At 41.1% G+C, this 14,348-nt stretch overlaps 1 protein-coding gene across 1 annotated transcript; it reads right to left on the bottom strand.

Moving 5' to 3' along the window:
- Positions 1-6,693: 6,693 nt before the first annotated feature.
- prrc1 (proline-rich coiled-coil 1) lies at positions 6,694-13,475 on the bottom strand. The gene is made up of 9 exons (XM_079179577.1): positions 13,435-13,475; positions 12,967-13,080; positions 12,434-12,805; positions 11,931-12,076; positions 11,223-11,325; positions 10,976-11,139; positions 10,380-10,483; positions 8,835-8,937; positions 6,694-8,605 (listed from the first exon to the last, which is right to left on the bottom strand). The coding sequence occupies exons 2-9, from the start codon at positions 13,058-13,060 to the stop codon at positions 8,396-8,398; spliced, it is 1,296 nt and encodes a 431-aa protein (XP_079035703.1). The 5' UTR covers positions 13,061-13,080; positions 13,435-13,475; the 3' UTR covers positions 6,694-8,395.
- Between the last annotated feature and the right edge of the window lie 873 nt (positions 13,476-14,348).

Below are 14,348 nucleotides of genomic sequence, written 5' to 3'. Positions count from 1 at the left end.
TCTGATTATTTACGTGATTTTTTTCAGAAGGTTTTTCCTCTTGTCCTGTGCACCACAAGAGAAATAAATCTCTCCTGTCATTATGAGTGTTGGGAAGTATCTGGCGATACGTACCATGATACAGGGGTTACAGTATGTATATATTGCGATAGACGTTCAGATTTTTTAAATCTAAATTCTAGGAAATCTGTCTTAGTGTACAGAACACACCACCATATGCATACAATCAGAGTAAATTAAAAAAAATATAAATGTATGTAATCTGAACAGCGGGATCAGCATTTGCACTCATCACAATTCCTACAACATCCAACATCATAGCACTTCTTTTAGAGGCAACATATACTGAAAGGGCGCATATCTGTGCAAATGAGAAGTTATTACAGAGATCATTTCATCAGAACTATTTATTAAAAATGTATAGGGTTTTATAGAATTGATACAGTATCACAAAACATAATATTGTGATACTTGATGTTTTTTGTATTTTCTTACATTCTATTATGAAGATATCTCCACTACAACTTATTATTGCACCATTTCATACTTTCTTAGCTTTTTTTGCATTAGAGATGATAATATATTGACACTTTTACAGTTTCAACAACAATATAGTGTTGCCTTATGTCTAAAAAATGAACATCTACATTTAATATTTAATAACCACCCGGATACTCCATGTGCACATGAAGATCATGGGATATGATTAAAAGAAACAGATCCGCTACAGAAAGTAGTCCCTCACCTGCTCTTTCCCATTTAAAATTGATTTTAATCTGAACATCTTTCAGAGTTTACAGTTACTAGAAACTTTAATACATCCCACGAAAACAGTGAATGTAGAGTAACAAGTATTATGTGTAACAAGTATTATGTGTATAACGAAGCCGAGTTGGTCGAGGTGTTGCAGCCACCCTGGGAGCTGTGTTGTCAGAGGGAATAGCTCCAGGGCCTCTCAAGGCAAAGTGTTCCCAGGGAGGGGCCAGGTGGTGGTTAGGGCGTCTGATCAGGATGCCTTCTAGACGTCTCCCTTTAGAGGTTCTCCAGTTGTTCAAATGGTAAGAGGCCTGGGGTAGACTAAGAACACGCTGGAGGGATTACATCTATCGTTTGGCCTGAACACCTCTGGCTTCCCCAGCAAGAGCTGGAAAGTGTTGCTGTAGTAAGTCATTTCAGCCACAAGAGGTTGAAGTACTCCATGTTCTAAATAGGACTAAAAGCATGCATGTTTTCTGCCATTGGAGTTGAAGTTGTTCTATGCACTTTAAAAACAAGGTACATATATTGTGTGTTAGCAAGTTATTTAAATAGAAAAAAGTGTTTTATGTCCTATTTAGAGACTGCGAACATGGGGTATGTACTTCAGCCTCTTAGAATAATGATTCTGACAACAACAAATCACCACAGATTTCCACAGATGAAAAAAAAAGTAAATTAGAAAAATGATCCTGGCAAAACATTTTTCTTTTACATGGCAAACCTTTTTTCATTTGTTCTTAAGTCGTAAACACAGGAGAAAAACTATTTAGATCCGACTTAGAAAACCAGATTTCTTTTCTCACTTGCCTCTCAGGCTTCCTTACATTACAGAATCAAATATTTATTTGTGGAAGGTATGACAGGTCATTTAATGTCTCAGAAATGGTTTACCTCTAATCTGGTTACTATGTTACCATGGTTAAATTCACACAGCGTTTCAATTTACTCTGATGTGTTACAAGGAGCTGGAATGGTGCCAGACTTTGGTGCCAGTTCTTACAGAGCTATGATCTTTTGGTGACAAGAAAAAAAAAACATGCTCATTTAGGAAATAAATATGTGTTTCTGTCAAAGGTGAAACCACACAGATGTGACGGGTTGTGGGACTTGCCATGGCCGCTACATTAACTTCTATCTCTAAAGTCTGGTACCAATGCAGAATTAGAATGCTGTTAGGATGACGTAATGACCCCTCCTTCTTTTATAGCTTCTTTGCTGTGTTACAGGAAGTTAGTAATGCTAACAGGAATTACTAAATGTATTTGGATATTAAACATAAACCATTGAATGTTAATATTATTTTGTTGTTCAATTTAATTGTATCTGTTGTGAACTAATTATTCGATGCATAATTGATACGATACACACAAGAAGCAGAGCTGGTTGTTAAATGTTAAATATTGTCAACTATTATATAACAGCAGTTATCTTAAATTTGACTCAGTTCAATGGAGTCTGATGTAATTCAAATGCTGACTTTAATAATGTTGGTTGAACAAATGTTTTGAATAACACTAGACCTATTCTGGCATTATTCTAGTAATTTTGGACAAAATTCCCAACAATATTCGTGGACATACAGTATATACAACTTGTATTCTTCATTATAAAGTCCACCCGTCTTTGCTTACGCCTAAAGTCCACCTTCTCTGTAAATCTCCCTGATGTCCTGGGAAATGATGCCAAATAACAAATTACAGATAAAAAACAGCAAGGGAGACAATGCACAGATTTGGAAATAGTTTATTAAGATAACTCTGTTTCACAAATGTAATTGCATTTTTCTGAATGTGCTGTTTTCCAAGCAGACAAGGACACTACAGTGTACAGTAGCACATCACACAGTACTGGATCTGTGGCTTTGTACATACATAAGCTGAGCTACTCATGAGAACATTATTACTCCACAGCAGCAGTGTTTCAGTAAAACAGCTCCACCACAATACTGCAAAAGCACCAGCATCCAAGTATGTTGAGTGAGGATACAACATGTGAGCTAAATAAAGCATTGACTTATTTTAGTTCTATGCAACACTCTTTAAATAATATTACATGTATTTTAACCTCAGTATATTTTAATTTTGATTTATTATAAAACAGAACTGTTTCCAATGTGAATATAATTTTTCATTATTAATATTTGTACTGCAAGATATATGTATATTAGAACCTAAGGACAGTTGACATGTGGTGAGCATGGTGGGTAAAAAGATTTTAGCTGCTAATTAAATAAGCAGGCCACATGTGCTTAGCTGCTGTCGTGTCAAATGGGCTCTAAACACACAGTAAGCACTTACTCACTATTCGTGTGAATTCAGTCTGGATCTCGTCTCTTAGGCAAGAGGGACGTGTGATTACCCACTCATCTTAAGAACAGCTCTTAGAGGCAATGAAGCATTTATTTGGGCAATAACGACACACAGTCAATTGGTAAGATGGCCAAGGTGGTTATTGTTTTACATGTCGGACCTCATACAAAAAAATAGAGGTGGCTCACAATTCTACTTCCATCATGTGCCAATCTGCTGCTTTAAGGAAGTGTGTAGGATTTAAGTGTGTATTTAGGGGGGTGTATAGGCAAAAATAGGATATGGTATTCATAACTATGTTTTTATGAGTGTGAAATCCCCTGAAACTAAGAATCATTCTGTTTTCGTAACTTGCAATGAGCTGTTTGTATCTAAATACGAAGCTGTCCTCTTCACTGAGTCCAACATGTTGCACCACTAATGTTTCTACAGTAGCCCACAACGGACAAACCTACTGGCTCTAGAGAGAGCTTTGCATGATTTTACGTTACCTGAAGGCCACCATGAGGGGTCACGAGACCGGTAACATGGCAGCAAAGAAGAAAAGAGAACCAATTAATCTGGTTTTTGCTCTTGTTTTGTGAGATTAGGGGGAAAAAATGAAAACATTCTCCAGTCAAACTTTCTGTAACTCAATGGCAAATAAACTGAAGTCATTTTATTTGGACCACAGCATTTGACCAAGATTATATCTTCTCATCTTGACCTTTGATGTCTTCTGTTCATCCATTCAATTCAGGATTTAAGTGTGACAATTAAATCAATGAGGTAGGTAAATTAGGCTTAATGTTCAATAAGAATAAACCAAACATCTTTATTTTTTCAATTGTCATTATTTATTGCCTCGTGATCAACGCATGCTCACTCTTCCATGTAGGTATGTTTAGTTCTTAAATGACACAAATATAACATGTAAATAAATGATGTATATAACTAATGCAAATTAACCATAAACATCAAATATCAGATTAAATAATCAGTTATTGATACATCAAATGTATCAATAACCTAGATAATTAACAAAGGCACAGGTAAATATGACTAAATCTATGGTTTAAATACACGTTTACTGCCATCTAGTAGTAGAAAGAAACACTTACTTTGCATGTTCTTACAGGCTACACTCTCTGTTCACTGAATCAACGGCACAACACAGTGGAACAAGAAATATCAGTGCCAACAGAGATGTATTTATTTATTAATTTCTTGCAGACGGTCATTATATTACCTTCACTTTTATTTTGAAATATTCTTGTTTCCAGGTTACCTGTTGTGCTCCGCGTCTCGTTTTAAAGGAAAAAACAAAAAATGGATTTGCAAAAACGAAATAAAAAACGAAAAACGAGAATACCATGGTATTTCCGTATTTTGGTTTTTCCGAATTAATGGTAAAACAGATGACTAAAACCAGTGGCTGGCCGTCAGGGCCTGCAAAGCCTCCTCTGCTGGCCTAAACAGAATCACAAAGTTAGAGCTATTTTATAATTTAATATTTTTTCTTAAATACATTTAATTTTGTAAAATGTATTATAATTTATAAAAATATTTATTTATATAACTTATTTTCTCATTGCACAGCTACTGTGCTCCTCAGTTGCTCTGCTTCCAGTGCAGCTTGTTTTAAGTAGAGCTTTTATCCAATCAGATTTCACCTCTGTGTCTCTAGTAAGAAGAGAGGCCCCAGCCTGCAGACTCACCCAGTGCTGCCATGTGCAGTTTAAGTTGAATGGGGACGATATTGTTGATTCAACCAATCAGATCTTTAGTTTGAGATTCATGGACGCACCAGAGTGGTTTGCAGGCCTAGTGTTACGTCAGCATTACTGCAGCTCAGAGTCCAGATGCCTCTCTGCAGCAAGGGTGCAGAGTGTGCTGTGATTGGTCAGTGGGCGGGCACGTGACTATGTGCCCGCGAAACATAATGCTTGCTCGCAGAGCTTTGGTTGTAGCAGACAGAGTTCAAGTGGAAATATTTGAAAGACATTTTACCTAGCTTTGTTTTTTTAATATGAAATGGCGGAAGGAGGAGAAACGGATTTAGTGGCGGAGTTACTGGGAACGCTTTTCTCAAGAAGGACATTTCTGAACAAACTGGACAGTAAGAAATGACCCCACAGCTAGCAGCCCTGACCCAGCCAGGAAAAGGATTTGTATGCAGCGTCGGAGAAGTGTTGCACATGTTATGGCTGTGAATGTGTTTCATTTTAACTGAGCGTCGGTACTTTTGGAGAGACTCGAGTGGATCTACAACTCAACGACCACGTTCGCAGGGAATCAGCTCCACAACCGCGGCCCGCCCTTCGCCGGTCCACGGCCGAAGACGACCACCGAACCGCGGCGGATTACGGACAACCGACCCGCGGTGGAACACGGACAACCGACCAGCAGCGGAAGACAACCGAACGGCGGTCGAAGACGACGACCGAACTGCCGCGGAAGACGGACAACCGACCGGCGGCGGAAGACCGACGACGACCGGCGAAATTGGCGAAACAACTGTGGAGGCTCGACTGGCATCGATGAATGGAGAAGGACTTCTTACTGGAACTGATGTACTGGGATTAAACTCTTCGTCAACAAAGAAAGGAGGTTAGACAGCATTTGGTAAGTGAACTTCGTTTGTTTACCTCAACAGTTACTACTGTTCATTTGTCTATCGTGGTGTTTTTATGAATAATATTTGAATGGCTCGCGCTAGTGTGGTGGAATGCGTGGATCTGCTGCAGGTCTGCTGAATTGATTTGTTGCTTTGTTGTCATATGAATATATGCGACTGCTCTTGTGAGTTTGTCATTGTGTTACATTGATTTGGACTATATTGTCCGTTAATGACGCAGCGTCCCGTCATGCTCGTATTCATGGATCTGCACATTTTATTTCATTTGTCAAATGTTGCAGTGTTATGTGAATATGCGGCTTTTACACAAAACAAATAATAACCCGTAGCTGTGACGTCATAATTAGGTTATTAGAAGTGTCGAACAGCACTGAAGGCCCAGGTATAAAATCCACGGCCCGCCACTGCTAAAACCCCAACATTCTCTCTTTACCTGCTTCAAAAGTTCACGTGGAACATGAATGTAGCATTGATACCAAGCAGCATGAAAAGGGATTCATTTTATTTGTGTAAAAGGCACATTTAGGGGAAACATACACAGAACGTTCTTTCACGTCAAACTTCATAAACAGCGTTTTACTGTGCGAGTGACGTATATTTCTGACAGTGTGCTAACTGCCTGAAGCAGCAGAAACTAAATGAATGTATCCTTCTTATCCAACCACAGGTTACTGTTATCATCCTGCTATTACTCAGGGGTCAAAATGTGTCGTTACCAAACTAATGCATACATACATACAACGGGAATGATGACACTGGAAAATGACTAAATTAAGCATAAAGAGCAGCATGCAGCCTTCAGAGTGAGGAGCTGAAGGCAATGCTGTGTTACGAACAGAGCAAAGCACTGATGACGAAGCTTTTGCATCCAACAAAAAGAGGCTACTTCTATTTCCACCCATAGTTTTCAGTTGAGGTCACCAGACTGGATCAAAAGCTTCAAAACCACTTTCAGCACAAGTGCTTCATATCGAGTCAGTGTTTAAAAAGCCTCTACTGAAAACAAAATCTAGTTTCAATACCTTTATTATTTTACAGTTTGCATATTAAATTAATTTGCGTTGAATCAAATTACCACACAGCAAATTATTACATGAATTTGGCATAGGCAATAAGCGCAGGAATAGGTTAACAGGGCTGCTCATTTCAGCCCCAGGGCCATCTAGGAGTTAAGGTGGCCATGGCCGAGAGACATTTTCCTCAAACAAAGAAGTTATTTACAGCAAGAAATAAAAACCATAAGATCCTTAGAATAACATTTGTACCAGCTATTTAAGGGGGACACATCACACTCATTTTCAGGTTCATACTTGTACTTTGGGTTTCTACACCAACATGTTTACATTTTTTAATGAACTGTTTTGTTTTTCATACCGTCTGTCTGAATATACTTGTATTCAGTCTGAAACGCACGGTCTGCTCCGATTGGCTTGCGAGAAAAATAAAAATGGTGCTCCTTTGCAAAGGTCGGCCACAAAAACTGACCGGGTTGTTAGTTCAGTTTGTGGGTTGGTTGCCACTCCAGATACCCAAACGTGTGTTCATAAGCACCGAGAACATTTTTCATAATATGCACCCTTTAGGGTTTTAAAACATAAAATTGCCACTAGTGTCAGGATATCAGCAAATACCTTGCATCATTTCCTGTACAAACATAGTTTCATGAACACAAACTTTAGTACAAAGTAGAGTTTACAGTGTTCGGCCCCAATCACACCGTGACACGCAACAGGTGCAGCCGCTTCCAAAACCGCCTCTTGGAAAAACCACTAATGAGCCTCAGGAGGAGGGGGGGGGGGGGTAAAACAGGATTCAAGCAGACATTGAGCTCTTTCAGTTGTATGAGAAGAGGGGGGAAATGATATAATTCACTGTAAATAAAAAAACAATATCAACCTTTCATCTGCATTTGTCCGTTCCTACGAATCTACCAGCATCAAAACAGAAAGGCCAAAGTAGTAAAGCCCGCCTCTTGCTCGATATTATTGGCTGCCTAGGCCAAGTGTGACATTCACGTGCACTGCGACTCGGAGCCTGGCGCTGAAATGTTTAGAATACTTACATTTTTAAAACGCCAGGCCAATGGAAAAACAATGGTTCTGCAGGAGACAGGTGGAATCGGGGCCTTACAGAATATAATGAGGACGTCACAGGTCCACTCAGTGATAGTATCCATGGGCCAACCTATGACCCGGTCCACATTATATTCAGAGTAATTGGGTCAGGGTGTTTTTTTCTACAAGTGTTGGTGTTCTCTCCGTGTTCAGGTCTGTAGAATTAGTAGTAAACCGTTGGATCTGTGATGACCTCTAGTATATAGAACACAACCGGGACACAGTCCATGTAATAGTCTCTACAATAACCATCATCGTTCAGAAACAAAAAGGAGAAAACTAGATGTGTGTTAAGGTTGTCGATATGAATATACACAACATGTAATCTTTTAGGGAGGGTGACGAGATGATTAGTTTGTTTTTTGAAGGCTGAGTAGGCGAGTATTGACCTGATATCTGACGACCTTAACCCTGCTGACATGTTGGAATGTCAGGAAACATCTTCAAAAGAAATGTGCATTTGGCTTTGCCCTGCAAGGACAGATGGAGGATGCATGAGGAGACACGAGGAACCCTGCTGTCCCATCAGCTGGTTTCTTCCTCCGACGTGTCTCCACCTCCTCCATGTACGTGACCGACGCTGGAACCATTCAGCCTCACACAGTCCTGGGTGGCAGCTGCTGTTTGTAGAGTCCAGCCAGAGCTTTGGCAGCGCTCTGGATCATTTGCCGCTGGGTCATGCCCGTCATGGCCTGGTGCCAGTCTGTTCTGTTGATGTTGGGTACGCTACGCTCCAGAACCTCGCCCACTGTAACAATGAGACCTGACCAGCGCAGGCTGTAGTCAGGAGGGGTCAAGGACTGAGCCTGCACAGCAGAGGAAACAAACAGTGGGGTGAGTTGCTGGAGGTGAGTGATATTGAGGAAAACCAAGCTGCAACTACAGTGGTTGAAAACTCTCTCTCTAAAAATATTTTTGACTTTTTGCTGGAAATCTGAGATTGTTCCCCAATACCAACCCTATCATAATTATTATTAGTATTATTATTATAATAGAGACATTAGGTCATTGAAGTCAGACGGTGCTGATCTGTACCTGTTGGACATGATCCAGAGCCAGAGGAGTTGTCTGAGTGAAGACCTCAATGTGAATGCTGTGACCGGGGTCCTCCAGGATCAGACAGCCGATGTCAAACCACCTTGATACAACAAAAGGATTCTGAAAATTGGCTGCTTTTAAATGTCTGCATTCATCATCATTTCCTCCCACTGAATAGATTTGATCCATGGGCCATTCAGAGCTGCTGCATGGACAACTATTCTCTGAAACGTCCAATTCTCAGCCTACATCTGAGGTGTGAACACATGACTCCGTATCACATCAAGTGTTTTTCTTTGTATTTCACCCTCAGTAGTCATATTAACAGTTGTCTATTTTAGCTAAACAACGAAACCTGAAGTAGTGCAAAATAGGGTGCATAGAATTATATTTTGTCTCCCTTTGTGGACGAGCAGTTCATTATATCCACCGATATGACGGCATCTAAAAACATTCCTGAGGTATTGGCAGATATAATATATTACAAGCTGATTATAAGTCACTACAAAGTGGCCATTGTCAAGTTAAAGAGAAGATTCCCAGATTATCTCTATCTATCGGAGTTGAGCTTTTTTTCATATGAGTGAGCCTCTGCAGATCCGACCGTGTATGGAGGCGTTTATACTCTAGAAGCAAAAAGACGAGTGTAGCCGACAAAACGCCACAAACCATCCTCCACAATGTCGAGGAGGGATTGTAAGTATCTGTAAACTCATCTCTCATATTAATGGATTACTTTATTGCCTTTATACAAGCCCTGTAAAGAAACAAGTCAAGTAGCACATGCATTATAAAGAAACAAAAGGTTGAATATCCTGTAAACTTAAAATTGTAAAATTCAGAAGTGCACGTTAAGGCGCCACGACTACTTGTGGACCCTTTACACACGACGCCCAGGCCATGATGACGTTGTTTTCTTGCTTTACTACAGAGAGTATAAACTAAGCTTTAGGGGCGGTTGTTACCGATGTTCTCCGTGTCTCCGGGGTTTGTCTTTCTGCATCCAGTGACGTCACCGTGACGTCGTTGGAGGCCAGGAAGAACTACAGAGTGCTACTTCAGTTTTTGGTGCTTCCAATTCAAAAACGCTTGTATTGCAGTTATGTTTTCAACAGCACAAACGGCATCCCAAAATAAGCGTGCAGAGAATGATGTTTTCATCTGACAGTGTTTTGGCAGCAGCAGACCCTCCAGAACCTGGTGCTGTGTTTGGTGTTCAGAGCGTTAAAGCAACAATGACCACTTAGAGTGACTTATATTCACATTAGAATGCATTATCAAGAGATTAGAATGCATTACAACTATGGGAATTATAATACACTAGGGTGACCAGCAGTTATGAAGTAATATTATACTTGACCGTATATGTCATTGTAAAAGGCTTGATGTGTTATAATTATTGTTATAAAGCGGTGTGGATATTTATGAGTGCTTACAACTATCACTACTTAGTGCTTTAAATAGATTTAATGCATTATAAGTATGTTCATAATGCATTATAGACATGGCTGCATGTGTGTGTGTCAGAGGTTTTGTTCTTACCTGTCGGGAAACAGCTCAGCGATGAAGTTTTCCAAAGAGACCACTGGCTGCTTCTCGTGGATCACACCAGCTCGACGCAGGCTGTCGATGCGCTCCTGAGCCCCCTGCACACGCACACACACACGCACACGCACGTGATTCCTCTATGAAACACTGTTGTCCTCAAAAAGTGGACTTGTATTTCTTTCAATATTTAGAATAGAAGACTGGAATTGTCAGCCAATGGAAGTCTACGGCTGAAACATTTAGTTGATTAATTTAATAGTTAATCAATAGTAAATCAATCAGCAACAACTGTGGAATTTTGATAATACATTTTTGGGTTCCAGTTTCTCAAATGTGAAGAATCTGTTGAACAGAACGAACGGACACCTCGCCCTGCTTGGGAGCGTCTCTGGATAAAGCAGAACGTACATTTTCTCTTCAAATTACGACTATTCCGGAAATGATTCCGCATGTTGTAAGCTCATCTCTATTTTAGATTTAGAGAATTCAGTCATAACAGAAAAGGATCACGATATTTTCAGAATAGTCGTAATTTGAAGAGAAAAAGCAGGTTCTGTTTCTTAATAAATACAAAGCAGCAGTGTACTGACCTTGACACCGGCTGCGTAGCCCACAGGCTGCGGGGCGATGTTGGACTGACCGGGCTCTCCGGTGACCAAGGCCATCCCAAAAACCTCCTGGAAGGCGTCTCTGACTGCCTCCACATTTACCTCCTTATCTGAAGTCACCACTATGTCGATGTCCCCGCCAGACTCTGGAGAGCAACCAAAGAAACGTGCATCAGCGTTTTTCATCATAAGGGTAATGCAGTGGTGAGGAGAGACCAGGCCGACTCACTGATGTATGGAGCCATGCCGGGATCCAGAGTGGTGATCATGGACTCCACAGAGTGCTTGGTTTTGTCCAGGACCGTCTTCACTACATGGTTACCTGCTACTCCCTGAGAAGACGCAGACAAAACACAGGACATGACGGTCAGAGCACTGTGCAGGGCCCGACTGATGAAACATCATAGTTAGTGCTACTGGGACACATTCATTCAGATCAATCGCATTTTCACACAGTTCACATCACGTCTAATAGTTTCAATTTAAAAGGTGACATATTATGCAACATGCACTTGGTCGTGGCTTTGTAGAATAAATGTGTATAAGAATAGACCGTCCTCTCTTTCTCTCCTGCCCCACCGATCAGTAAAATGTGTGTACTAACGACCTGCTGCAGGACATGATGTCCTATGGGGTTCATCTGAAACAGGACCATCCCCGCCCACGCAGTACCCGCTGGATCTGCTGCTTCAAAACATCAGTCCACAAACCAATGGGTGGCGTCACGATGACAGTCTATGGTAGCCGCTAACAACTATTAGCTATGTAAAGATATAGTGGAGTGATGCAATGAAGTCACTCTCCCCCTGTGCATGTTGTAATCCGGTTACCGCTGATAATGCTGACATCGTCGTCGCGGAAGCGTAGCGCCCACACCCTCCGGTCTGCAAAGGGATTTAAAGTTATGTCAAACCCCACTTGATTGGAGCAGCATTACCTTGAAAAAGCCCCAGATGCCTCCACCAGTGTTGGTGTGTTCAGGCCCCCTGGGGTCCTCCGGCTCCATGGGGAAAGTGATGGGAGATCCCGTATCTAATCCACCTGTCATGGCTGGCTGCTGCACCATGGGGTTTGGCACTACACCTGGAAGATATCATTTGCATTTTTTTAACCTACGTAACAAATATAATTGTACCGTGTGTGTGTATTATATAACTATATATTTATATATATTGGAATACCTGTTTTGAAAACACACTGATTGAGTAAGACTAGACTGGCTTAACTGTTAATGTTTGCTCTGGTTTATTCTCTTAGATGCTTGTTTAAAAAAAAGGAGATGCACTTATGACTTCTGGTGACTAGTACTTCTCTTGAATACCTATGTTGAATACACTTATTGTAAGTCGCTTTGGATAAAAGCGTCTGCTAAATGACTGTAATGTAATGTTAACTGGTAATCTTGCTTCATGTGTGTTACAGAAGAAGACAAGCTCTTACCTGGCATGGCGGTAGGACCGGAGAATGTTGGCATCAATGGAGTCTGTGGCGTTCGACCTGCATGGCCCCTCGTGATGTCATATCCTGCACTCATGGAGAAGGTGGACATGGGCGGGCCCGAGGGAGGGGCCGACAGGGCAGGCGGTCCAACGGAGGAGGCCAGGGGAGGCAGAGGGGGGGGGGTGGAGGGAGGAAATTGAGAGCTGCTCGTGAAGGGGGAGGAGAGGGTGGAGGAAAGGGGGAAGTGGGAGGACAGTGAGGGGTGTGCGGCTAGGGGGCTGCTGAACGCAGGGAGGGAAGGAACAGGGGCGAGAGCGGTGGAGACCGAGGGGGAACCGATGGTGCCAGGAAGGGACAGAGGGCTGGACAGACCTGGAACACAAAGTTACACCTCAGAAACACTTCTCACTGGCTCTTTTGTCAACAGCTCAATGTGAAGTTCAGGCCGTCCATGTCTCTGTCCAAAGTGCTTGGTAGTACACCCCTCTGGTACACTCTGCTCACATAGCAACACCTCATGGGTCAGGTCTTACCTATGGTCATTGGAGGGGCGCTGACTGTCGCCGCCACAGTCAGAGGTGTAGGGCTGGCAGGAGGTGTAGTCTCAATCCCACTCTCTTCCATCATCTTCTCTGCCTTGTACTACACTTCAGCCCAAAATATAGATGCAATAAGATGTGATGAATCAGAATCAGGGTTATTGTAGAGTAGTAGATTCCACGTACAAGGAATTGGCTTTGTTGTCTTGGTGCATAACATAAGCGACGCCACATCAAACTGTTTTGGACTCAATTCTGCGTTAGCTAGCTTCCTCAAACGTAGCGCGCGCTGCGGTTGTAACGTTACACGTGTACAAACACACTCGGCTCTAGCAAAAGAGAGACGTAGGTATAGAAAAAGTGACGTGTAATGTTACATTTGTATCTAATTATCCAGCAGTAAGCAGAAGTGAATATCATGCCTCTCTTTTGACAAGTAGGAGAAGTATCTTGGCCACTCACCTGTTAGCAGTACTGGCTCTGCACTTCCATGAACAAACCACCGACCCTTTTTGATGACGTCATGTGTTGCCACGTCTGCTCGACAGTTGACTCCTCCCATCACCGGGAGCGCCCGGACCTGAGCCTCTTAAAGGGCCATAGCGCTTTGCGGACCTGTTGAAACCCAAACCACGTGACCACCGAAGGCCGCGAGCTGTCCCGTGTGAGTCGATGCAGACCTATACAAAATCTATAATCATTTGTATAATAAAGAAATGTATGATCATATTAGCTTAGCATTACATTTGCTTGATTTTAGTTCCGAAAAAACAGTGTCATAGTTCCCACCACAAAATAACAACCCGCTTCAGATCTGTACATATCCATCAGAGACGTGTATTGACAAATAACAAATTTGTGAAGTTAAAAATACATTTTATTTATTTGGGGCAATAATGTTTCTAAAAATAATTCATATTTTACAGACATATGTGCCATGATTCGAAGTTTATTTAATTTTTGTCTAAATATCAAATTCATATACAGGAAACCATCTACATGTCCGATACAATTTGCATTCATAGAAAAATATTATCATTTCTATTATGAATATTGTTTACAGTATCTGTTTTTACTGTTCTATCAACAAATATACATAGATATAAAGATGCAACTGAATAATTACTTACCACATCAAAAGATGGTAAAATATTCATATCCCCCCCAAAAAAACCTTTCCACCAGGTTGGAGGGTATCAACTTTGTGTGTATAGTAATTTTTAGATTAAAAAAAAACAATTCAAGTTTTTGGCAAACTAATTAAGTCAAAATTCAAGTCTATGGAGGTGGAGACAGTCTGTAACCAGACTTTAAGAAAGGCTAGCAGGAATTTTTTTACACTATATTATCATATGTGTATTATTGTATTAACATAT

This window comes from Pholis gunnellus (genome assembly GCF_910591455.1).
Source record: "Pholis gunnellus genome assembly, chromosome: 18".
Taxonomy (NCBI): Eukaryota; Metazoa; Chordata; class Actinopteri; order Perciformes; family Pholidae; genus Pholis; species Pholis gunnellus.
This window is presented reverse-complemented; position numbering and strand designations above follow the sequence as displayed.